At 37.3% G+C, this 26,762-nt stretch overlaps 1 protein-coding gene across 2 annotated transcripts in view; it reads left to right on the top strand.

Annotated features, from left to right (window-relative positions):
* Positions 1–1,134: 1,134 nt before the first annotated feature.
* Klhl1 (kelch like family member 1) overlaps positions 1,135–26,762 on the top strand; it is a 416,934-nt gene continuing 391,306 nt past the window's right edge. Inside the window, exon 1 of one of the 2 annotated variants that reach the window (XM_060391519.1) lies at positions 1,135–2,433. In XM_060391519.1, the coding sequence (XP_060247502.1) occupies positions 1,934–2,433 (500 nt within the window). In that variant the 5' untranslated portion in view covers positions 1,135–1,933. The remainder of the gene's footprint in view (positions 2,434–26,762) is intronic. The other variant, XM_060391518.1, reaches the window with a different exon arrangement.

Genomic DNA, 26,762 nt, shown 5'->3' with positions numbered 1-26,762 from the left:
TACAAGGGATTTCAGTCCAGCTGTCCTGAAATAAATAAATATTTAGATGAACAATGGAGTTTTTCTTTCTTTCATTGAAAGTGTGGCCTTTGTGATCTTAATATTTTACTTCATTAGGACGTTCGATTCTATCTAAGATTTCCAGTTTTGCCTTGATTTTCCCTTAAGTCTGTCGCTCAGCAATGGGGTAAGAGAACAGTGATCCAGTTCTACTGTAGTGTTTGATCTCTATGCCTTGTTGGAAGTTACTGAGCCAATGAATTACAAGGCACAATAAAGAGTGAACACGCAGCTTTCCTGACACTCTAGCCTTGATTAAAGGATACGGGGCTCAATTTAAGGACTCATAAAGAAAAGTAGAAGACATTTTTAATATTTTTATGGAAAAGAACCGCAGTCCCACCCTTCTGAAGGAAAATCCACAGCTCCCCTTCCTAGGCATCCTTTTTACAGCGTAGTAGCCTTGGGATGTGCTGTTTATTGTTCACACTCTTCTGTGCATTCTGTACCACCTTTACCTAAAAGAAGTTATGCAGTCAAATGTTCTGTTATCATTTCATTCCTTTTGTTGTTGTTGTTTTGTACCCCAGTTTTGCTTCTGAAGCTCCCAGAAAATACTGATTTTGCCAAGCCTGTGGCTTATATTCAATCCATCTTCAAATTTTTGCAGTGAGTCTCTGGTCCCCGGAGGTGAGACAATGTCTGGGTACATTAATAGCACAGCCAAGACGTAAGTGCCAGGAGGATGGCATCATCACACTTCGATGACAGCATCCCTGCCTTTTTCTGTTTCTCACTACAGAAGAACGGAAGGCTAGAGGTTAAAGGATGCTGCTTATTAAATAATTCAAGCCATTAACCTGCAACCTGCACACCGCGGCGGACTATTAAGTTTACACTGCCATGATTCATGTTTGGTGTTTACTGATGCTAAAGCATTTTGCCTGTTTGCTTTACTTTTATTGCTATACAGTAATGTAGAGAGGAAGGAGGGTGAAAAAAGGTGACAGGGCTTACGCAAGGGGACAATAAGAGCAGTAGACTCACTTGCATAAAGAAGATTGAAGTCTTCCCTCCCTCCCTCCATCTCTCGGTATAGGCCCCAGTGCACATCTGCGTCACTTAGAGGGGAGGGGGAGGAGGCGCTGAGGCAGAGAGAAAATCAGACTGTGAGGACCTTGACAGCTTTCCAGGGCGGGCTTTGCTTTAGAAGCTCTAGGTTTTTCCTGGGATATTTATTTTTCTCCTTTACAAACTGACTATATAAAATCGCTCTCTTTCGCATCCCAGAAAGCATTTGACTGTCCTTTGGACACCTGGCAATCTATTAGAGCATTCTCCCAGAGGACAGGGACAGGGGAGCAGGTGCACGGAACCGGCTTGGGGGTGGGGGCGCACTACTTCTGACTTGAGGCTCTTTTTCTCTCTGCACCCATCAAGCACGGAACTCCCGAGCTGCGAAGACAGGAGATCTGACTAGCTTCCAAACCACAGCTCTGCAAGGAGTGTGTATCAGTGAGGTGGATTCAGCTGCCGCCACCTCTGGAGCTGGGGAGAGCTCAGCCCTCCCTCCCTTTCTTTTGCATTTCCAGCTTCTCTTCCCTCTGGGTGGTCACCAGGGGGTCCCCGCAAGCTGCTTGTGGATTCTAAACCCCTCGTGTCCCAGGACTTCCTCTGTTCTAGACCACAGGTTTCCAAAAGCCCCGGTCCTGGGTAAGCGACCCGGACTGAGCCGCGCGGCTCTGCAGCGCGCTCAAGGTGCTGGTGTAGTCGTCTGGCAAGGCGCGCAGCCCGCTTGGCCACCTTTGGCACTCCGTGTACACGGGGCGAATCCTGTCTCCTCCTCTGTCTTCAGAAGCCACTGACCTCCCCAGTCCGATCTCCAGGTTACTGGTGTGTGAGCTGCAGTCTCTAGGCCCTCGGTGCATAAAGCATGTCCGGCTCCGGGCGAAAAGATTTCGATGTGAAGCACATCCTGCGACTCCACTGGAAACTCTTCAGCCATCCTTCGCCGGCCTCCGGTAGCCCAGCGGGGGGCAGCTGCCTGCAACAGGACAGTGGAGGAGGCAGCTTCGAGCACTGGGGACCTAGCCAGAGTCGGCTGCTCAAAAGCCAGGAAAAGGGCAGTGTGAGCGCTTTTTGGAAAAAACCGTCCTCCTCCTCTTCATCATCATCCTCATCGTCCACTTCGTCCTCTCCCTTCAATCCGCTGAATGGCACCTTGCTACCAGTTGCCACGAGGCTGCAGCAAGGGGTTCCTAGGCAGGGCACCCAGCAGCCCGCCAGGACTCTTTTCTACGTGGAGTCCCTAGAGGAGGAGGTGGTGACAGACATGGACTTTCCTGGACCACAGGACAAAGGATTGGCCTTGAAGGAGCTCCACGCGGAGCCTGCCAGCTCCATCCAGGCAACAGGTGAAGGATGTGGACACAGGTACAGTAAGTTCCGTCTGAGCAGGTGTCAGAGTAGCTCCAGGTTGCCAGTCATCCCGTGTTCTCTCCCCAGGTTAGAAAGATGTCGGATGAAAGTTTGAGCTTGATGCCAGCCCGGTTTTATTACCCAAGTTGAAATCTCATTAAAACTTTGCTCATTAACTTCCGTTGGCTCATACATACACTCTTTTAGCAAGTTCTTAGAGTTACAACTATCAAGTGAATGTGCATACATTTGGGGGAGCCATCAAGTTGAAAGGTTCTCATATTTCATAGATTATAGAGTCCTTCCATCACCTTTTGCCATTCGATTCTAAGTCTTTCCATTATCTGCTGTGGGGGAAGTCAGTTTTGAGCAGCATCACAACGCACTTCTTGTACTCCCCCAGGGAGTGACTGATCCCTTTGCTTGGCTCTGAGGAATAAGGAGGTGAAAAACAGAACCGGAACACTGTCAGCTCTGTCCCTCTTCACAGCCACTGTGACCTTATCCCAACTACCATCCTTTCCCTAGTACTACTTTCTGCTCACTTTGCCTCTGTCCATGTAAGTTATAGAATTAAACTCCGTGGATGACAGTCATCTGCAGCTATCGTGATTTCTTTCGGCTCAGTGTAAAACTGTGCATACAAAATACTGAAGTAACATTTATTCCCAGTTTATTTCAAGGGTGGGTGACACTTTGCATGGAGTTCTGCTACACTGATGATACAGAAAATCCTTGGAATACAAGCAACTCTTGGATTTTAGTTTTTAGGATACTGAGTCATTATTATTCTAAATACATAATTTTTCCTTTGAGCATATGAAAGGATTTGCATATAGATTCTATGATATCAGAATACATTATAGAAGAAGAAATAGAGTTGAAATTCTAAAAAATGTTAATGAATATGCAAAAAGGTTGAATTATCTCTAAAATTAGAAAAGAAAAAAATATTTTTTATTTAAGTATGTCATTTTTCATGAACTATATTAAGCTAGGAAAATATATAAAATAAAATGTTAGATATAATTGATCTTTACCTTGGCAAATGGATAAGTTACCATTACCTTTAAATTTTTTTTAGTCTTGAATTTAAGTCTTGAATTTGAATTTCAAGAGCCTTGAACATATTCTATTCATACATTAAGATGATGAATATAATGTAAGGTCATTGTTTATAGAAGAAAAATTAATTTTTAATGTTAAAGAATGTCAAGAGTTTTCCACATTATGAGGCCTAAATCTAAGTTTTTCTATTATTCACTGAAGTAAAAAAGTTGACTAAAATTATAAAAACAGATTCCATAAATATCATGAAGCTGTCAGACTTCACCTATTCGCTAGGTACTTAGGATGTGTAAGTATTTAAATTTTGCTGGTTTTTGAGTAAACACAAAACTTTAAGGGGTGGACAATTTCTGATTAAAGATTTACCAGTCCTCTTTATTTTAAAGGAAAAAAAATTCTTGAAATGTATATTTTCATTTTTTTATTCATTAGTTAATTTTATACATAAATACAGATATTTAGATCATATATATAATCTCCACTGAAACTCCTCCCAGACACCTACAGAAATCCAATTCCTTCTCCCTTTAAAAAAATATACAGTTCTTACTCAAATAGCTCAGAAAATAGTACACTGAGTACCAAATACACACAAATATGTACAATTTTCAAATCAACTAGAAAGAGCTGACATTTTCATGAATTGCATTCTTTTATATAAAAAACACCTTTGTCTTATAAAATTTTAATGATTAAAGCAGTTTGGATATCAGCCTTTTATAAAAACTTTACTCAAGTTTTTATAAAGAATTAGCAAATACAAAAGGAAAACTAAGACAATAGGTTATAATTAAGTTTAAAATTTGAAACTGATAACCAATAACATAGCTAAGAATAATCTGTCAAGTTTACTTTTGAAAATATCTCATTTGTTTTCATTACAGTAAGTTCTAAGTGGCAGGAATTCTGAAAATAATGCAATTGTCAACCAACATTTTCTTTACTATTGGAATCAGAGTATCATGAAATTTTGCATGTTGAATATGCTAGGAATAAACTCAAATTTCTTTTAAAATTTCTTACCGAATTTTTAAACAATGCAGATTAATGTGACAGTCTTTCTAGCCACTCCTGAGAACATGTTTGTATCTTTTTATAGTTTTACAGAACATTGACTCAGTGTTCATGACTGATTGAAAAGCACATAGTAAATGTGGCAATTAGTCATTCTCAATGCACGATATTTTAATATCTAATAAGAGTAGGGCTCATTGCCCAAGAGATATAGGTCTTCTGAAGTAAAATGCTGAGAAAAAAAACCTTTATTCTAACTTAGAACTTTATTCTATTTAATTGGAAATGCAGATTTAACATGTAGGAAAGCTGCATAATATTCATAATGATGAATTACTACACAAACTAAGCAACACATGCTGATTTTTCTTGTTTACATCACTAAAATATGAAAACTGCAATGCAAAGTTAATGCTTAATACATTTTTTTCATCAACTCTGCATTATAAAATTGATCTCTACCATAAAGCAAAGATGAGCCTCTTCTAAGATATTTTCTTAAAACTTTTTCTTTTCTTTCCTTTTTGCTTGGTCTGGAACCACATATAAACATTATTTTACATGAGGTTTGGATCCTCATTTGATTAAAGTTGTGTTTTAGAACTGCAAAGGAGAGCATTCAGAATAAAGCTACTCTTAGCTTTCAAATACTGGAAGGTTCAAATCTTCATGGACTTGGAACAAAAAAAAAAAAAATCCATGACAGACATAAACCAACTTATTGCTAAAATACTGCCATCTCAGTACCTAATCCTTTATACCATAGTAAATAAGGCTCAGTCCTCCACTCTCTTGTTCACATCCCTCATGATACTGTTACTTAAGCAGATGATTCATATTAATATTCACTTATTTACATATATCTACATCCAAACAGTTAAACTATATAATTCCATACATATATTTCCAAAATTCCACTCATGTAAAAGGACAGAAACAATATAGCTTCACATTTGTGTTTATAGCATCCGTGTAATACTTGATATTACAGAGTTCATACAATATCAATATACACACCATAGATTTTATTGATCATAGTAAAAAAAAAAAAAAAAAAACCTTCCCATGTTATACCTGTTAACGCTTTCTTCTTGAAGATACTGAGATTAGAGTCATCTGTCTCCACTTTTTCAGCAACCTTCCATAAACGAAGATTCCACAGGTCTAACTCAACACTTAAATCTCCCATGACCTCTAGTCTCATATGATCACCTTTCTGACATCTAGGGTGAATGAAGCAAAGAAAATATAAATGTAATGTATACAGAATTTAATTAAGCTCCCCTTTATCTAATTTATTTTTTTCTCCATCATAGGAGCTCTTCATGCATTACCAAGAAAGAAAGAAATCGAAGCCCATATTTATCACTATCAGCATTCTCACTATTTCACAATTTCTCAAAGATTAACTGTTTTTCCTTAGAAATTTTCCTTTCTGGCCATCGTTTTTCAATCTCCAACATTTGTTCCTATTGTAAGTTAATATCATCTTCAACTAAATGGTCTTCTGGGTTATCTCACTTTTAATCTTTCATTATATAATCTATTAATTCATAAAAATGAAATCAATGAAAGTGATAAAATTAAGGTTGATCATTTTTTCAAGTTTCTTGATCTGCTACTTTTTTTCCTTCCAAGAATTCTACTGATACATAACTAATTCAATGAATTGCTGATCAAATCCATATCATAAAATGTTCATTCATCGAGGTGTTCATGAAAAAAATACAATTCTTAACTTGTAAGAGGATAAGAGATAGTTTATTATGGAGCCAATTATGAGTGATAGTGTCTTGGGAACAAGGATTTATGTCACCCTAAGTTCTATGTTCCAATGTGAAGGCAGTTTCATGAACTTTTTATAGTAACTGAAAAATTCAGGCCTTTACAGCCATTGAAGCAGGACATTCTCCCCAAGCATGGTTGGATACCATAAAAAGCTAAAATGATACGCTCAGGATGCGAGGCTAAGCACTGCACTCAGGGTCAGCCGCTTTGGACCCAGAGAAGAGCATGTCTGATTGCATGCGGGTTGATGCCCCAGGTCCCGCCTCTGAGAAAAAGGTATCGGACGGTCTGATGCTCTTTGGGTGGATGACACCTAAATGAACATCTGTACAAAGTCCCAATTTATTTCTAATATCAGAGATCAGACCTCTACTCTTGACTGATGCGTCTAAAATAAAAAGGGGGAACTGTAGAGAGCTGCGGAATGCTATGCCTTAAAGATGGAGCTGGTTTCCGCCTTCCACCTTCCCGATGGTGAGTGCTCTCTGTCAGGAACAACTCCACATTTGGCTAAGGCCGAGGATCTGGCTTGCTTCCATGTATGTGGACCTATCTGCATTGCCCCCGTGGCACGCCTGGGTTGGCTACCCAGAGGCTATTTAAGCTGTGGGCTGGCTTTCCCCGGGGTCCGAGGATTGTTCAATGTTCCTGAATAAACTGCATTGAAAAAAAAAAAAAACAAAAAAAAAAACCAACAAAAAAAAAAAACACAAAGTAGTAAAATCCAGGTACTTCAAAATTTATTAGTCAAACATCAAGTAGATAGTGATAGCAAAGGAGAGCAATCCCACTAACATCTGATGACTCTTAGCCTTTCCTTTGGTGAAAACCAGGGGTTAGTTAAGTCAATACATTCCAAAATCTTTTATCTGTTAGTCACAGTGTGTTTGGTCTGACAGAGAATGGGAAAATAATGGCTATTTAGATCTTTAGTTAGCCTATGATACAGTGTAATTACTTTCTGGACCTGCAACAATAAGATCTAGTCACATTCACTGCAGTTTAATCTGTCTTTAGCCTTTTCAGGTACAGCTTCTCCCAGGAATTCTGATTTATAGAAGGATCTACGATAGCTAGATACCTATGGTAGGAATGGTTCACTATCCATATGCAATCTGTACATCATTTCTGGCATTTGCCATTGACCTCTGACTATCACATCCAGTGTCCTTCTATATAAATGATGAGTGCATTGGCTTCACAAACTTATTTTTTCTCCTGTGGTGGTGGTTTTTGCTCAACCAGCAAAAACCCACATTTAGTTTTCTTCACCGATGAATGTTTCTTCGTCGATGAAACCTGTCTACTTTTCTCAGAGAAATTCTTCTTCTAACAAAATAACATTGTATGTTTTCTGTTTTAGAGTAAGTGTATGTTACTTTTCTCATCAGTTTGTATGGAAGATCATAATACATGTTAATGGCTGTGTTGATTGTATTGTGTGTTTCTAATTGAAAATTCTAAGTGGAGAGGCTGTTTCAAGTTGACACATCTCTTTGCTTCTACTTTCGAACATGTCCATAAATGATATGGAATAATGAATAGTTTCATGATCACTTTGGGTGACACTAAGAACTTGGCTATTAAAAGACTAACTGCAGAAATTTGGTTCTGTGTAAATATAAAATGGTAACACCCTATGATCTTGGTGCAATTATTTAAATCTTTGGTATTAGAAAACACACAATTATTGTTGATATGTGATTTCTTAAGTGTTTTTTTAACTTTTCTATGATCAATTTGATAAGAGTATAAGCTAAAGTAGTTTTAGATGGTAAAAGTTTCATAGAAAATGTGCTTCTGAAGGTTGAAAATATTTTTAACTTATTCTTTGAAATTTTATATGTGTTTGCAATATATTTTGATCATAAAAAAACCCAATTTCCTTCCTGTAATTGCCTCTTCTGAATCTTCCCAAACTCTTCTCTTTTCCATTTTGTGTCTTATTTATCTTGCAATATCATCCTAGTATATCAAATTAGTGCTTCCCAAATATGGACATAGCTGTTAGCTCATCCAATGGAGTATAAAAAAACCGACCAGTGACCACTAACCTAAACAAAAATGTCTATCCATCCCCCTGTTTTCAGTACTTGCTAATCCAGCCTCCTCTAGAGATGGGGACCCCTGAGACATCCTCCATCTTGCTGGAGTTTTGATTTGGTTCATCTTTTCCAGATCTTGTATTTGTCAGCAAAGCTGCTATAGTTTCATGAGTACAATGGATAATCTGTCATGTCTTCAACTGTCACGTTTCACAGTATTACTCACAATCTTCCACCTCTCAATTTGTTTTTTTGCAACCCCTTTCTGAGATGCTCTTTGAGCCCCATAAGAGGATTTAGGGTTGAATACAAGAGTCACCTATTTGCATCATTTTATCCAGTTATGAGTCTCTGAATTAGCCACTACCGACTACAGAAAATAAATCAATCTTCTCTGATAATGGCTGACAGCAGTTCAGACTTATGCATATGAGCATAAATATTTAGAGGACTGTTTAACAACATGACCATTTAGGAAACTAACAATACTAGGTTGAATTTTACTTCATCTGACACAGAAGTGTGACAATGTTACTTAGGCACAAATTCCTTCCTGTGTAGCAGACTTCAGGTTATTTCAGAGAGTTGTTTTATGGCCTATAACTTCCATGCCACTATTGTATCAGTGAATACATCTTGTCTGGAAGATCAGACCCACAGCATACATGATCCATTCAGTAATTAATAAATGCATCCACATCTCTCCCACACCACTAGTTTGCATAGAACTTTTTGACACTATAAAAGTTAGCTATCAGAAAGAGTAGCCCCTGGGTTTGTACTCAGGAGGAATAATTAATTCCTGGCCAGCAAAAATTGATTTTCTACATCCTGTGCAGCCAAAGTGTGTGGTGACTTCAGAAACAAGATCATATCTCTCAGTTACTGTATATAACCAAAAGTCAAGGTAACAGCAAATGTTGCTTTTCAATTCTGTGTGCAATGCACTACACTCTTAGTTATTTTTCTACTGCCCTTACAATACAGCATGACCATGGCAATTATAAAAGAGAACATTTAATTGGGCCTATAGTTTTGAGGTATTAGAGTCCATGATCATAGGGTGACAGTGTTGTAGAAGGAATTGTTATGGGGACCCCACTGGAGACGACTCAAACACAGTTTACTTGTAATTGAAAGTCCTACTCCAACCTGCCCTGACTATGCTCAGATAGTCAGATCTAAGTGTAGCACTGAGTGTCCAGAGCACACTGTTTTGAAGGTAGAAACCATGTTCTGGCATCTTGACATGCAGCTAAGTTGAGGGAGGTCTTTGCTTAAGCAAGCAAGTTAACAGATGTGAAGATCAGCAGTTCGCTGGAGGAAGTTCTGCACAAGCAGGCAGTTTAACAAAACCTCACTTAATCAGTTAAGGTATCTTGACCTTGATTTCTTAGAATAAGTTGGGTAATTTTCCACAGGACTCTCCATCAAGGAGATCAAACTCTAAACCTTAAATGGATCTCTGAACTCTTTTGCCCTGTCACATTCTTACTGAACATGAGTAAAATTTTGACTCATCCCATACTAAGAAGAGCATAGTTGGTCCTAAAGACCAATAGCTTAACTGAGTTAATTTTCTTTTTGATGTAGTTGATCATGCAGTTGAGGATACAACAACAAAAATACAAAATAAACAGAAAACAAGGCCCTTTAAATCAACATGATTAAACCTCAAATGAACTCACATAGACCAAGGAAGCATAAACAGACCTATACCAGATCCTCTTTATTTATACCATGACCTCCAGTCTAGTGTTTTTATGTACTCCAGAACGCAAGAATTAGTGGGTTTCTTATTCTTGTATCTTTTTTTGGGGGGATTTATCCTTCTGTTGTTTTCCCAATTCAGATGTGTTCGTTTTATTTTACTTTATTACATTTTATTTTATTCATTTTGAAATATTTTTTTTAGTTTTATTGAAAATAGAGTATTAACAAAATGAATTGAAAAGAAAATAGATTCTTTTATCAAACAATAAATCCTGATCATACTTCCCTCCCCCTCTGCAACCCCAAGTTCTTCCCCATCTCTTCTCCCTTCCGGATTCACCTGATATTTGGCTCTCATTGAAAAATAACAGGGTTTTTTATTATTTATATTATTATAATACTTGAATTATTGTTATATATTTTTTGAAGTTGGATACAGCAATCCAACAATAGGAAATGAGTCCCAATCTTAGACACAAGAATCAGAGAACCACTTGTTCTCACAATTAGGAGTGCCATAAAAATACAATATTTATGAAGAGGATTAGGAGCAGACACATGGAGGCTCAAGATGATTCTTCAGTCTCTGTGAAATCATATGTGCTTTGCATCACTGATTCAGAACATCTCATTTTATTGGTGTTGTTCATCCACTCTAGCTACCACAATTCTTCTACCTTGATTATCGTGGGCTTCTCTAAGCTCTGAGGAGACCGATTTAATAGAGATATCCAGTATAGACTCTCTCAATGTAATGTCTGGCTGTAGATCTCTGCATCTATTCTAACCTGTGCCAATGGAAGCCTGTTTGATATGAATGGATAAGGCACTGATCAATAAGTATAGCGGAAGCCCAGTAGAAACCATTTATTTATTTATTTCTCTCTCTCTCTTTATTTATTTATTTATTTTTACCACAAGTTTTGGTTTACCCTAGGGCTTTGGGATACCTAGTCTTTGCATATCAGTTACACAAGGAGTGTCAGGTATGGGTTCCTTCTTGGGAAATTGGCTGACCTTAAGTTAAATCAGACATTGGTTGGCTATTCCCAATAGTTCTGTATTAGCATTGCCTTAGAATAATTTCTTTCTTTCTTTCTTTCTTTCTTTCTTTCTTTCTTTCTTTCTTTCTTTCTTCCTTCCTTCCTTCCTTCTTCCTTCCTTCCTTCCTTCTTTCTTTTTTTCTTTCTTTCTTTCTTTCTTTCTTTCTTTCTTTCTTTCTTTCTTTCTTTTTTTTTTTATTTCTTTTTGTACCTGCAGAGTATTTTCCCCCACCAAACACACTAGAACATAGGGGTGAAAGCTCCATGTGGGTACCAGCTTGACTTTTCCATGAGTTCAATGAGTCTCACCTATGGGGTCCCACTGTCAGTTTAAATAGAGCAACATTTTTCTTAGCAAGAGCCTGGATTGTTTCCCCAAACAATTTTTATGGGACCCCTTGGCTAACTACCCAGTTGAATGAAAGCCATTCCACCAGAGGAAGCCTTACCTGGCTCCAAGAAATAGCCAGTTGATACTCCTTATCCCATTTCTACTAGTAGTCATCATTAGAATCACCTGCATAGATGCCAGAAAGTTTCAACTTCACTAGGTTCAAGCACCACCACAAATGCCACCCCAATTCCAGCTCTTTATCTCTATGCTCTCTCCTGCCACCCCATGTTCTGCACATCTGATCCCCCTGTTCCTGTATCGACTCGCCACCCAAGTCCACCCATATAATACGTTTTATTTACTCCTTCCAAAACGATACATCCGTACTCATTAGACCCTTCCTTTTTGCCTAACCTCTCTAGTTCTGTGGATTGTAGTTTACTTATCATTTACATAATGGCTAATACCCGCTTGTAAGTAAATACATAATGTTTCTGTATTTCTCAATGTGAGTTATCACATTCAAGATGATTTCTTTTTTAGTCCCATTAATTTACCTAAAAATTTCATGTTACCTTTCTTGTTAAAAGTTAAGTAATAAACCATTGTATAAATGTACCACATTTTCTTTATCCATTCTTTTACTGAGAAACATGTAGGTTGTTTACAGTTTCTGCCTATTATAAATAAAGTTGCAATGAACAAGACTGAGCAGGTGTCCTGAGAATTTTTCTTTCAAGGTCTGTAAAGAATCGTGTTCGTAATTTGAGGGGAATTGCATTGAATCTGTAGGTTGCTTTTGGTAAGATGGCCATTTTTACTATATTTATCCTGCCAAGCCATGAACATGGGAGATTTTTCCATCTTCTGATATCTTCTTCTGTTTTTTGTCCTTCAGAGGCTGGAAATTTTCTTCATACAAGTCTTTGACTTACTTGGTTAGAGTCACACCAGGGTACTTTATGCCCTTTATGGCTGTTGTGAAGGGTGTTGTTTCTCTAATTTCTTTCTCAGCACTTTTGTCTTTTTTGAGTTAATTTTGTATCCAGCCACTTTGCTGAAGCTGTTTATCTGCTGTAGGAGGTCCCTGGTAGAATTTTTGAGGTCACTCATGTATACTATCATATCATCTGCAAATAGTTATATTTTGACTTCTTCCGTTACAATTTCTATCCTTTTGGTTTCCTTTAATTGTCTTACTGCTCTAGCTAGGACTTCAAGAAATACTTTGAAGAGATATGGAGAGAGTGGGTAGCCTTGCCTTGCTCCTGATTTCAGTGGGATTGATTTGAGTTTCTCTCCATTGAGTTTGATATTGGCTATCGGCTTGCTTTATATTGCCTTTACTATATTTAAGTAACTGCCTTATATTCCTGATCTCTCCAAGACTTTAAACATGAATGGCTGTTGGATTATCAAATGCTTTTTCAGCATCTAAGCCATTTATCATGTGTTTTTTTTTTCTTTCAGTTTGTTTATATGGTAGATTACTTTGATGGATTCCATATATTAAACCATTCCTGAATACCTGGAATAAAGCCTACTTCATCATGGTGGATGATATTTTTGATGGGTTCTTGTATTTGGTTTGCATATATTTTGTTGAGTATTTTCACATCAATGTTCATAAGAGAGATGGGCCTGAAATTCTCTTTCTTTGTTGGGTCTTTGTGAGGTTTAGGTATCAAGGTGACTCTGGCTTCATTGAGTGAGTTTGTAGTGTTTCTTCTGTTTCTATTTAGTGGAATAGTTTGAAGAGTATTTAGATCTTCTTTGAAGGTCTGGTAGATTTCTATGCTGAAACCATCAGGCCCTGTCCTTTTTTTGGATGGGAGAATTTTGATAACAGCCTCTATTTCCTTAGGGGATAGAGGACTATTTAATTGACTTGCTTGGTCTTGATTCAGCTTTGGTAAGTGGAATCGATCAAGAACGTTGACCATTTCAGTTAGATTTTCAAATTTTGTGTGTATAGGCCTTTGAAGAAAGACCTCATGATTGTACAGATTTCTCCATGTCTGTAGTTATGTCCCGCTTTTCGTTTCTGATTTTGTTGATTTGCATAGTTTCTCTTTGCCTTTTGGTTGGTTTGGTTAAGGGTTTGTCTATCTTGTTGATTTTTCTCAAAGAACCAGCTCTTGGTTTCATTAATTCTTTGAATTGTTTTGGTTGTTTCTAATTTATTGATTTCTGTCCGAATTTTGATTATTTCCAGCCATCTACTTGTCTACTCCTCTTTGCTGTGTGCTTCTATTTTTTTCCTAGGGCTTTTAGGTGAGCCATTAAATTGCTTGATTGGAAAGTTTAGAATTTCTTTTGAAGGCACTTAGTGCTTTGAACTTTCCTCCTAGCACTGCTTTCATTGTGTCCCATAAGTTTGGGTATGTTGTGCCTTCATTTTTGTTGTTTACTTTAAAAAATATATAATATGTTTATATTAAACTATATTAATCAGTGATAGCAAAATATGAATATTCTCATGTTGCAAGTTGTTAAAATTATAAAAGCTGTAAAGTAATGAATATGTACTTGTATATGTTTATATCCATATATAATTTTCAAGTTAAAAACCATAAGTCCCTCCTTCTACTTGAAATAGCATCAGATTCAATGGGATTATCTCTGTCTGGAGCAGTGACCACAAGACAGAAGGACTGAGCTAAAGATAGAGGACACAAGATTAGAATAGAGGGAGAAGGAGGGTAGCAGAGGAACACAACAAGTACCCTCAGGGAATTTCATGGTTCCTAAATAACGGAGAGATAAAGCATAGGGGAAAAGGAAGGAAGCAAGAAAGCAAAGAAGGAAGGAAAGAATAAATAAAGGAGAGCAGGGCAGAAGAGCAGTGGGGAAAGGAGGTGAAGTTATACAAATGGGGGTGAGAGTAGAAATAGAAAAGGAGGAGAGAGTAAGAGAGAAAAGAAATAATTTCCATTTTCTAAAGCTGAATCAAGATCAGGTAAATAAATTAAATAGTCCTATATCCCCTAAGTTAATAGAAGCTATCATCAAAAGTCTCCCATTCAATAAAAAGCCCAGGGCCAGATAGTTTCAGCACAGAATTCTACCAGAACTTCAAAGAAGAGCTAACACAATACTTTAACATATTCCATAAAATAGAAACAGAAGGAACATTACCAACTTCATTATATGAGGCTACAACCACCTTGATATCTAAACTTCACAAAGACCAAACAAAGAAAAAGAACTTCAGACCAATCTCAACTTATGAACATTGATGCAAAATTGCTCAATAAAATAATCACAAACCAAATCCAAAAACACATTAAAGATATCATTCACATGACCAAGTAGGCTTCATCCCAGGCAGGCAAGGGTGGTTCAACATATGAAAATCCATCAGTGTAACGCACCGTATAAACAACCTCAAAAAAAAAAAAAAAAAAAAAAAAAAAAAGAAACAAAAAACAATATGATCTTCTCAGATGTGGAAAAAGCATTTGACAAAATTCAGCACCTGAATATAAGAGAAAGACTAAACTATTTGAAGGAAAACTTGTGTATTCTTTTCTAATTTTTATTCACTAGTCACTATATTTTGTGTGAAAATATATACTCACACAAAAACTAGAAATAACATGTACTAGCTTTATATGTGCACAGTAACTTGTAAATGAGTAACAAGAAATTAGTGAAGACTATGAAAAGTAAAGGAGATAAAGGAAAGAGAACTAAACCTTCTTATATGATCTTAGAATTATTTTTTCAATTCCTGTGAAGAATTTTGTTGGAATTTTGGTGGAACCTGCTTTTTGTAACATAGCCAGTTTTGCAATATTAATTTCAATGATCTGTAAACGTAGAAGATATTTCTATTTTTTGATGTATCATTCATTTTTTTCTTTAATATCTTAAAGCTTTTATGATATAATTCTTTCAAGTTGCATTACTTGTCTTATGCCACATTATTAATTTTTGGTGGATATTGTAAAGTATATTGTTTCCTTCGTTTCTTTTAAAATATGCTTGTTTGTAAGTAGGAAAGCTACTATTTTTGTGATAATTTTATATATTGCTACTTTGCTGAAAGCATTAATTATGTATAGAAAAATTTTGATGGTGTCTTTTGGGTCTTTTATGCATAATACTGCATTATCTACAGATAAAGGTACTTTTTTTTTTTCAATGCAGTTTATTCAGGAACCTTGAACAATCCTCGGACCCTGGGGAAAGCCAGCCCACAGCTTAAATAGCCTCTGGGTAGCCAACCCCAGCATGCCACGTGGGCAATGCAGATAGGTCCACATACATGGAAGCAAGCCAGATCCTCAGCCTTAGCCAAATGTGGAATTGTTCGTGACAGAGAGCACTCACCATCCGGAAGGTGGAAGGCAGAAACCAGCTCCATCTTTAAGGCACAGCATTCCGCAGCTCTCTACAGTTCCCCCTTTTTGTTTTAGATGCATCAGGCAAGAGTAGAGGTCTGATCTTTGATATTAGAAATAAATTGGGACTTTGTACTGATGTTCATTTAGGTGTCATCCACCCAAAGAGCATCAGACCCATCTGATACCTTTTTCTCAGAGGCGGGACCTGGGGCATCAACCCGCATGCAATCAGACATGCTCTTCTCTGGGTCGAAAGCGGTTGACCCTGAGTGCAGTGCTTAGCCTCGCATCCTGAGCATAACTTTGATTATTTTCTGTTCCTGTATGTGTCCCATTTACCTCCTTCAATTTTCTAACTGTTCTAAGATTTTAAGAATTATTTTGAAAGGGAATTGAAAGATTGAGCACTTTAGTTTTATTCCCGTTTTATTCGAAAGGCTTTGAATTTCTTTAGCATTGTGCTGGCCATGGGCTTCCTACAGACTGTCTTTATTATCTTCAGATATGCCTCTCATAGTCACAACTTTTATTATGAAGGATGTTATTTGTTGAAAGTCTTTTTTTTTTAATCTAATGAGTTAATCATGAAGTGTCTGATTTAATCTGCTTTTATCAGAAATAGGTTTATTGGCTTATATTTGTTGACCTATCCCTGAAGCTCTAGTTGGAGCTAGTGTGTTTTTGATTGGTTTGCAATTATTGATAATTTTTATATCTATTTACATAATGAATATTTGTCTACAATTTTCTTTTTCCTTTTCTTTTGTTTTCTTTCTTTTTTTCTTACTTTCTCTCCCTCTTTCTTTCTTTCTTTCTTTCTTGCTTGCTTGCTTTTTTATTGAGTCTCTGTTTGATTTTAGTACATGGTAGCAGTGACTTTGTAAAAAAGAAAATCAGGTCTGCTTCTAAAGTTTCCATTTTGCAAAATTCTCTGAAGAATGTTGCAGTTACTTCTTTGGAAGTCAAGTAGAAGTCTACTTTTCATAGCCCTGGGCTATTTTAGTTAGAGAATTTTGAATTACCATTTCTATTTGCTATGGGTTATATGTCTTTTAAATTACTTATTTCACCTTTAACTAACTTTGGTAGGTCATATATGCCAGAATTTTACTAATTTCCTATGTTTTTCACATGAACAAAATTTTTAATTTATATTTTTTATTAATTACAGTTTATTCATTTTGTATCCCAGCTGTAGCCCTCTCCTTTGTCCTCTCTCAATCCCACCCTTCCTTACTCTTCTCTTCCCATGCCCTTCACCTGTCCACTGATAGGGGATGTTCTCCTCCCTTGCCACCTGACCTTAGCCTATCAGGTCTCATTAAGACTGGTTGCAATGTCTTCCTCTGTGGCCTGGTAAGGCTGCACCCCCCTCAGGGATAGGTGTTTAAAGAGCCAGAATTCATGTCAGAGACAGCCCCTGTTCCCCTTACTAGGAATCCCACTTGGAGACTGAGCTGCCATGGCCTATAACTGTGCAGGAGGTCTAGATTATCTCCACTCATGGTCCTTGGTTGGAATATCATTCTCAGAAAAGAGCACTTGGCCCAGATTTTTTGGTTCTGTTGCTCTTCTTGTAAAGTTCTTGTCTCCTCCAGGTCTTTCATCTCTCCTTTTTTTCACTGCACTCTGCCCAAAGTTTGACTATGTGTCTCAGCATCTGCTTTAATACCCTGCTGGGTAGTCTTCAGAGGCCCTCTGTGTTAGGCTCCTGCCCTGTTCCCTGTTTTTCTCCCTCTTCCAATGTTCATCCCATTTGACTTTCTGAATGAGGGTTGATCATTTTACCCAGGGTCCTCCTTGCTTAGCTTCTTTAGGTATACCGATTTGAGTGTATTCATCCTTGATTATAGGTCTAACATCCACTTATAAGTGAGTATACACAATGTGTGTCTTTCTGCTTCTGGGATACCTCACTCAGGATGATATAGTTCCCATCATTTGCCTGCAGATTTCAAGAACTTCTTTGTTTTGAATTGCTGAGCAGTACTCCATTGTGTAAATGTTCCACAATTTGAACATCTATTCCTCTGCTGTTTGTAATGGCTTTATTTGTAACAGCAAGACTACACAAATTGTGTGTGTGTGTGTGTGTGTGTGTGTGTGTGTAAAAACTCCAGGAATGTTTTTTTTTCTTCCACAGTTTATACATCCCAGTAAAATCTTTCAAGAGGAAAAAAAACAGTGTGGTTATTTTTTATTTTTTTTAAGTGAACAATTATAATGAGTATATGTAGTAAAAACATGTCCCCAGTATCTTAACTTGATCCAATATTTTATGTATCATGGATTGAAAACAGAATTGTTACCAAGTACCCAATACATTTTTAACCAAGCAACTTGTTATAGATTGATAAAGTGTAAACAAGCACGGTATATTTTTTTCATCCAGTTTCTCCTTACTGGCAGGCTGCAATTTTCAGTTACAAACAAAGAATCAGAAATCTAAACTTTCATACAAAAAACAGTCAGCCAATTCTATTTTAAAACCTAAAGGTGCACATCTACAAATTAACATTTTTTTTTTTTTAAATCAGATCAGAAAGCTGAGGGCAAAATGGGTAAAGGAAATTAATCATCACCTTGTGATCACCAGCCTAGCTTCAGTAACAGAGTCATGTGAGCCACTGCTGATTTGGGCTATTGTTCTTGCTTCCTAGACTCAAAAAGTCCCTAGCTCAGCTATTAAGAATGTACCTTTCTGACATGGAAGGGACAGGAGCTCCCCAAGGAGAAAAACAGATCCAAAAATTCTGAGCACAGGGGTCTTTTCTGAGACTGATACTCCAACCAAGGACCATGCATGGAGATAACCTAGAACCCCTGTACAGATGATACCATGGCAGCTCAGTTTCCAATTGGGCTCTCTAATAACAGGAACAGGAATTGTTTTTGACATGAACTCAGTGGCAGGCTCTTTGATCACCTCCTCTTAAGGGACAGCAACCTTACCAGGCCACAGAAGAAAACAATGAGCAAGTCCTGATAAGAACTGATAGGCTAGAATCAGATAGGATCCCCTATCAGTGGAATTGGGGAAGAGCATGGGAGGAGATGAGAGAGGAAGGGCAGGGTTAGGAGGGAATGAGGGAGAGGGCTACAGCAGGGATAAAAAGTGAATAAAATGTAATTAATGTAAAAAAAATAATTTAAAAAATAGTATGGTCCAGAGAGCAAGTATCCCTTTCAACTACTGTCCAGAAGCTAAGGATGATATAGTGGTTGTTACCACTAAGTGAAAGATAGAAAGAATGAGCATCTCAATGAGGAGCTCAACTGAGAAAACCAGTAAAGATACCTGTGATAGCCTCAAGAAGCTGATCTCAGAGGTTCAGTACAAGCTCCACCCTCCCTCCATCATCTCCTCCATGCCCCTCTCTAAGTCCACTGATAGGGGAGGTTCTCCTCCTCTTCCATCTGACCCTAGTTTATTTGGACTCATCAGGACTGGCTGTAATGTCCTCCTCTGTGGCCTGGCAAGGCTGCTCCTCCCTAAAGGGGCATGGTCAAAGAGTTAGCCACTGCCTTCATGTCAGAGATAGTTCCTGTATCCCTTACTAGGGTACCCACTTGGATACTGAGCTGCCATGGGCTACATCTGAGGAGAGGTTCTAGGTTATGTCCATGTATAGTCCTTGGTTGGAGTATCAGTCTCAGAAAAATCCCACATGCCCAGATATTTTGGTTCTGTTGCTTTCCTGTGGAGCTCCTGTCTTCTCCAAATCTTACTAACTTCCCCTTCTTTCATATGATTCCCTGCACTCTGCCCAACATTCGGTTATGAGTCTCAGCATCTGCTTTGATAAACTGCTAGGTAGAGTCTTTCAGAAGCCCTCTGTAGTAGGCCCCTGTCCTATTTCTTGTTTTCTCCTTCTTCCAATGTCCATCTCATTTGTCCTTCTAAGTGAGGATTGATCATACCCTGGGTTGTTTATCTTGTTTATCTTCTTTCGATGTATAGATTTTAGTATGTTTATCTTATCTAGGTCTAGTATCAACTTATAAGTGAATATACACCATGTGTGTATTTCTGCCTCTGAGATACCTCACTCAGGATGATCTTTTCTAGATCCCACCATTTGCCTGCAAATTTCATGATTTCCTCATTTTTAATTGCTGAGTAGTATTCCATTGTGTGAAAATACCACCTTTCCTCTGTTGAGGGACATCTGGGTTGTTTCCAGGTTCGGGCTATTACAAATAAAGCTGCTACAAACATGGGTGAGCAAATATATATCCTTGTTGTATACTTGAGCATATTTTGGATATATGCGTAGGAGTGGAATAGCTGGATCTTGAGGAAGCACTGTTCCCAGTTTTCTGAGAAAGCACCAGATTTTTTTTTTCCAAAATCTTACAAGTTTGCATTCCCACCAGCAATGGAGGAGTGTTCTCTTTTCTCCACAACCTCTCCAGCATGTGTTGTCACTTGAGGTTTTGAACTCAGCCATTGTGATACTTGTAAGGTGAAACCTCAGGGTTGTTTTGATTTGCCTTTCCCTTATGGCTAAAGACATTGAACCTTTCTTTCAGTGTTTCTCTGCCTTTGTATATTCCTCTACAGAGAATTCTCTGGGCTGCTTCTGTTCTATCAGGCCAGCCCTCATGGCCACATGCTTACACACACTGCCCCCAAAGAAATGTTTTTATCTCTGTCTTCTTCTCATCCTGCTACATCTTCTGTCCTCTCTTTATTTCATTGGTTAATTGATTCTTCTGTCTGTCTGTTTCTCTCTATGTTATTGTCTTTCTCTTTACATTTCTCTCTTTCTCTCTTCCCGTTTTATTGATTTCTACCATGAGTTTAATTCTTTCTTCACTTGTATTCATTTGGACATTATTTTTCTGCCTGTTTTTCTGAAGTTTTAAGGTGTATTAGTAAGTTATTAGTATTGGATTGTATGAGGTTTTTTATGTATATATAGCCAGATTATGCTCAGATTTTGCCTCTTAAAATTGTCTTCATTGTGTCCCATAGCTTTAGAGATACTTCCTATTTATTATCATTTTGTTCTCAAATATTTGTAGTTTCTCTCTAAATTTCTGTCTTGTCCCAATTTTCACTAAATGGTGAATTGTTTAGCTTCCATGAGTTTGTGTACTTTCTGTTACTTTTTTTGTTGTTGGTATCCAACTTTTTTCTATGATGCTCAGATAGGATACAGTATGATATTTCAATAGGCCAGTACCTGTTAAGATGTATTTTGTGTCATAACATGTGGCTAATTTTAAGGAAAGTTCTATGGAATTCCAAGAAGAAAACATATCCCCCATTGCTAGGGTGGAAGAGTTTCTAAGTGTCCATTTGTCTCATTTTATTTATGATATTTTTAAACTTCAGATTTTATTCATTTAATTTCTTTTTGGATGGCTTTTCTATTGGTATAAGGATTATATTGAAGTCACACATATCATTGTATTAGTATTAATATATAATGTTAGGTATAGTATTGTGTCTTTTATTAAATTGGTTTTCCTGTCTTTGCACATAAATGTTTAGATATACTCTTTGGGATTTTATTCTTTTAATGAGCATTTAGAGTTAATCTTGATCTCTTAGTTTTGCTTTGATGTGTATTTTGTCATACATTAAAGTAGTTACATGTGTTTTATTCTTAGTTCTGTTTGCTTAGAAATTTTTTTTAATCTTTTACTCTAAGATATCTTTCCTTGATGGTGAGATGTGTTTTTAGAGATGAAAGAAATATAGATGCTGTTTTAAAATACAGTCTGTTACTCTGTGTCTTTTAATTGGAAAACTGAGATCATTAATGTTGAGCATTATTACTGAGCTGTGCTATTAACTCTTGTCTTTTTGTTGTAATGGTGTTTTATTTTATTTTATGTTTTGATTGTTTTTAATGCTTGTTTTCCTTTTTGGATTACCTGTTCTGAGATTAATTATTCCTTATGTCTTTTTGGGTATCACCTTCCCTCCAGACTGATACTTTCCTTCAAGTGCATTGTATAGCTATATTAGCAGACATAAATTTATTAAATATGGTTTTATTTATCTTTCCATTGTGATTGATAATTTTACTATATACAGTAGTCTTGGCTCGAATCTATGCTTTTTCAGAGCTTGTAGAACATCTATCCAGATGCTTTTGGCTTTCTATTTCTGTGTTAAAAAGTCAGGTGTTCTTCAAATGGGCCTACCATTGTAATTGACGTGAAGTATTTCCCTTGTAAATTTATGTATATCCTTTCATTTTCTGTACATTTAGTGTTTGTATTATTATGTCAAAACATTTTTTTTCTGTTTTTGTATTGTTTTTTTTTATGTTCCTTATGCTTTAATAGGTATCCCTTTATTTATATTTGGAAAATCTTCTTGTATGATTTTGTTAACAGTGTTTTATGGCCATGTAGGCAGTGTGGGGCATGAACTTTCTCTTTTGGTGTGTGCCTAAGGTTACACCAGTCATTGGTTGGCCACTCCCACAAGCTCTGACTCACCATTACCCTAGAGCTCCTTACCACTGGGAGCCTGTCCTGGTTACAGAAGATAGCTGGTTCAGTCTCTGTATCCTGCATTAATTACTACGAGTGTTCGCTCGGGTCACCCTCCTAACTTCCAGGAAGTTCCCATTGCACTAGGTTTCCATACAACCCTCTAACTGAATCTCGGGGAAAGAAGAGAGGGGAGGGAGGGGATGCTATCGGCTGGAGGTATAGTTTGAGAGAATAAAGAAAAGTGTTCTATGTGTGTTTGACCTGGGTTTCTTCTCTTTCTGTATACCTGTTATTCATAGGTTTTGCCATTACATAGTTGTTAGATTTCCTGGATGCTTTGTGCCTAGATATATTTGTTAGATTTAATATTTTCCTTGTCTGTGCTATCCATTTATTTTACCTTGTCATTCCATCATGAGATTCTCTTTTCCACATATTTCTATCTATTGGTTAAGTGTGCCTCTGAGCTTTTCATTTGACTTCCTGAGTTTGTCATTTCAAGTTTTATTTCTGTTTGAGGATTATGAGTCCATTTCCTTTAACTTCTACTGTCATGTATGAATTATTTTCATTATTTAATCCAACTCTTTGTGTGTGTGAGTGTGTGTGTGTGTGTTTTCATATTCTTTATTAAGGCGTTTATTCATATCCCCTTTAAGGTCTTTGGGCATATTCATAGTTGTGATTTTGAAGTCTTTTTCTTGTGCTTCAGCTAGATTTTTTTCCCCTTAGGGATTATTATAGTAGGAGTGCTTGTTTCTTGAGAAGGCATACTGTCATTGTTTTTAATGTTTGTGTTTTGCAGCATGAGTTATATATCTGGAGTTATGATCTTTGTGATGTCTGTTGTAGATACCTTGTTTCACTTTTTAAAGTGAATGTTTTTACTTTGGCTCCTGTTATCATAGTCTGACACGTTGTGGACTGAATGATGTTTGGCTTTTAGTCTTAGGACTACTGTGGGCTTTATGATTCAGACACCAATAGGTCCCATACCTTCTTGATGGAACTGTGGACTAGGACTCCAAGCAGTCTCAAGTCAGTACAGGCTGCCAGGCATGGGAAGGTGAGTGACATTAGAGGTTCTTTTTATTGGACTTGGGGTGTGATATCACAAAGGGTGCCAGAAACAAAACTAGGGGTAAACTTGAAACAGCCACAGGTGACAGTAAGTCTCAAAGGGATGGAGATGACCTGGCAGAGGGAATGAGATGTCTAAGAAAGACTGGAATGTAGGAGGGGAAGGGAATACTGGTAACTTTCCTGAACCTAAGTGTGGTAGCTGGGGTGGGTCTTGTAGAGAGTGGTTCTGAAATCAATGTGGGGGAGGGTCAAATAGTCATAGAGATACTCTAGAAGAAATGGATATAGAAGACAATGAGAATAAAATTGGGGCGGGGGGGCATGGGATCATACTTGGTATGACACCTAACTCACAATAGAAAGGGGATAGGCTGGGAGAAGGAACAGAGACATGCAATAGGTGGCTGCTTAAGAGTAACAAGAATGGAATGGGGAGAACTGTATGAGGATGGCACCAAGAAAGAATTGTGGAGACCCTGGCTTCACACCAAGAGACACAGTTCCCAAGGATAGAGGTAGGCTGGAAGGCATGGCTGAAGAGGACAAGAGTAGCAGTCAGAGATTACCCAAGAGTTTTTACAATGGAAAGAGGAAAGGAGGCACATGTAGCTTATGTGGGTCCCCATCAGTGTAATAGCTGTGGTGTTCCTGGGAGAGAGCAAGTCTATGGCGAATAGGGAGTCACAAATGAATGCAGATGAACTAAGAATTATTCACATTTTAATTAAATAAAAATAAACAATTTTCTCTGTTCGTTACATTATCTATCCAAAATTTAGTAAGATATATTTTTAAAGTTTAAAAAATTACAAATTCTTAATTTATTAGTTACTGACTTTAAATATATTGTACATAGTTGAATGTCTAATTCCATACACATACAGGTGTTTCTAAATGGACAATATTGCCATCTAGTGCTTAGTTTTATAAAGTACACCTACATCGTCCCCTAACAAATTTTGTATACATACAGTTTTTCACAAATATCCATGTGATCCTAAATATTTCACCAAGAAACCCCTATTGCTGATAAGTGCACCCAACAAAGCAACTAGATACAAAGTTAACTTACGGATTAAGACAGAAATCAGGCAAACAATACTCTTTACGGTAGTCTAAAATAATATTAAATATTATGGACAACTCTACCCAAGCAAATGGAAGCCTGTAGGATTAAAAAAAAAAAAAACTTTAAAACATTAAAAAAGGAAATTGAAGAAACAAGAAGATGGAAAGATCTCCCCTGCTGCTCACAAATCAGTAGGAATAATATAGTAAAAACGGCCATCCTACCAAAAAACAATCAAAGATTCAGTGCAACACATCAAAATTCCAACATAATTCTTCATAAATCATGAAAGGACAATTTTCAGCTTTATATGAAAACAGAAAACCCAGAATAGTAATTCAATCCTTGATAATAGGATCCAGGATATTTTTTTGTGAGACCATGGTGGCTCTACTGGGATAAAAATAAAGACACCAAGATTTTTTAATATGTTAAAGCTTAGGCCTTAGCTAGGCAGACTCTCAACTAGCTCCTCTAAGTTCACCCAACCACCTAGCCCCACCCAGCCACGTGACTAGCTATGCCTTCCAAGCCAATAGGCAGCTCTGTCTTCTCTCATATCTCCTGGAGAAAAGGCTTTCCTCTTTCTTCTTCCTAGCGTTACTTTCTCACTCTCAGGAAGGCCTGCCTTCTGCTTCTCTTTATGCTCAATTACAGGCTGTCAACAACTTTTATGTTCAATCAAGAATAATTTGGGAGGCAAAGTTTACACAAAGTCACTTTGAATATGTGAGAATTTGCTCAAAAGACAATAAAAATCTTAGTGGGCAAGCAATTAACATTTGAATATGTAGTAGCTCCAGATCAATCCCAACAATGATACATCTGAACAGGAAAAAAAAAGCATTAAATTTATGATCTAAAGAAAAAAATACTACATCTGCAGGATGTGTAAGTATCCAAAATTTCAAATCTACTCTAGAGCTAAAATAATAAAAGCAGCACGGTATTGCCAGAAAAAGACATGTTGATCAATGTAATCAAATTGAATATCCCCAAATAAAACCATGTACCTATGGACACCTGATTTTTTAAAATTTTATTTTATTTATATATTTATTTATTTATTACAATTTATTCACTTTGTATCCCTACTTCAGCCCCCTCCCTTGTCTTCTCTCTATCCCACTCACCCTCCCTCTTCTCCTCCCATGCCCTTTTCGTAGTCTCCTGATAGGAAAGGACCACCTCCCCTTCTATCTGACCTTAGCTTTCAGGTCTCATCAAGGCCGGCTGTATCATCTTCCTCTGTGGCCTGGCAAGGCTGCACCCCCAAGAGGAAAAGTGATCAAAGAGCCTGCCACTGAGTTCATGTCAGAGACAGCCCCTGTACACCACTAGGTTATACGCTTGGAAACTGAGCCGCCAAAGGGCTTCCTTTGAACAAGGGGTCTAGTTCCTCTCCATGCATGGTCCTTGGTTGGAATATCACACCTGATTTTTGATTTAAAGAAAAAAAGCAAGAAATGCACTCTGGAAAAAGACAGCATTCAGAGTAGATGGTTACATGAAGAGGAATTCAGATAAATTCATAGTTATCACCCTGCACAAAACTCAACCCAATATAAAACCTCAATATAAAACCAGCTACAGTGAAACTGATAAAAGAGAAAATTGAAGTCACTTTGAATTCATTGGCACAGGAGAGTTTCTTAAAAGAACACCATTAGCATAGGCACTACGTTGAACAATAAGTGAGATTTCATGAAACTGAACCAGCTTCTGTAAAGCAAAAGACACTACCATTTGAGCAAAGTTACAAACTGTAGAATGGAAAAAAGATTTTAACGAACACCACATCTGCTAGCGAGCTAATATCCATCTATCTCTATCTCTATCTCTATCTCTATCTCTATCTCTATCTCTATCTCTATCTCCATCTCCATCTCCATCTCTATCTATCATCTATCTATCAAAATGTTAGAACTGATAGGCTAGGGTCAGATGGAAGGGGAGGAGGTACTCCCCTATCAGTGGACTGAGGAAGGGAAATGGGAGAGGATGAAGGAGAGAGGGATTAGGATTGGGAGAGGACGAGGGTGGGGTACAAAGTGAATAAATTATAATAAATAAAAACGTATATTAAAAAAACAAAAAGTTATATATAAAGAAAACAAGTAGCCCAGTTAAAATGTAACACATATTTAAACAGAGAATATTCAAAGAAAGAAACTCAAATGGCCAAGAAAAAATTTGATAAATATTCAACATCCTTAGTAATCAGGAAAATGCAAATCAAAACTATTTTGAGATTTCATCAGGTGGCTAAGATCAGTATTACAAGTGACTAGTCCACGTTAGTAAGGATGTGGAGAAAGAGGAGCACTTCTCCATTGTTGGCATAATGGAAACCAGTATGTCAGTTACTCAGGAAGATAAAAA

This window comes from Meriones unguiculatus, chromosome 9 (assembly GCF_030254825.1).
Source record: "Meriones unguiculatus strain TT.TT164.6M chromosome 9, Bangor_MerUng_6.1, whole genome shotgun sequence".
NCBI classification, from domain to species: domain Eukaryota; kingdom Metazoa; phylum Chordata; class Mammalia; order Rodentia; family Muridae; genus Meriones; species Meriones unguiculatus.
The sequence above is the reverse complement of the archived record's forward strand: the minus strand, read 5'-3'. Positions and strand labels throughout refer to the sequence as shown.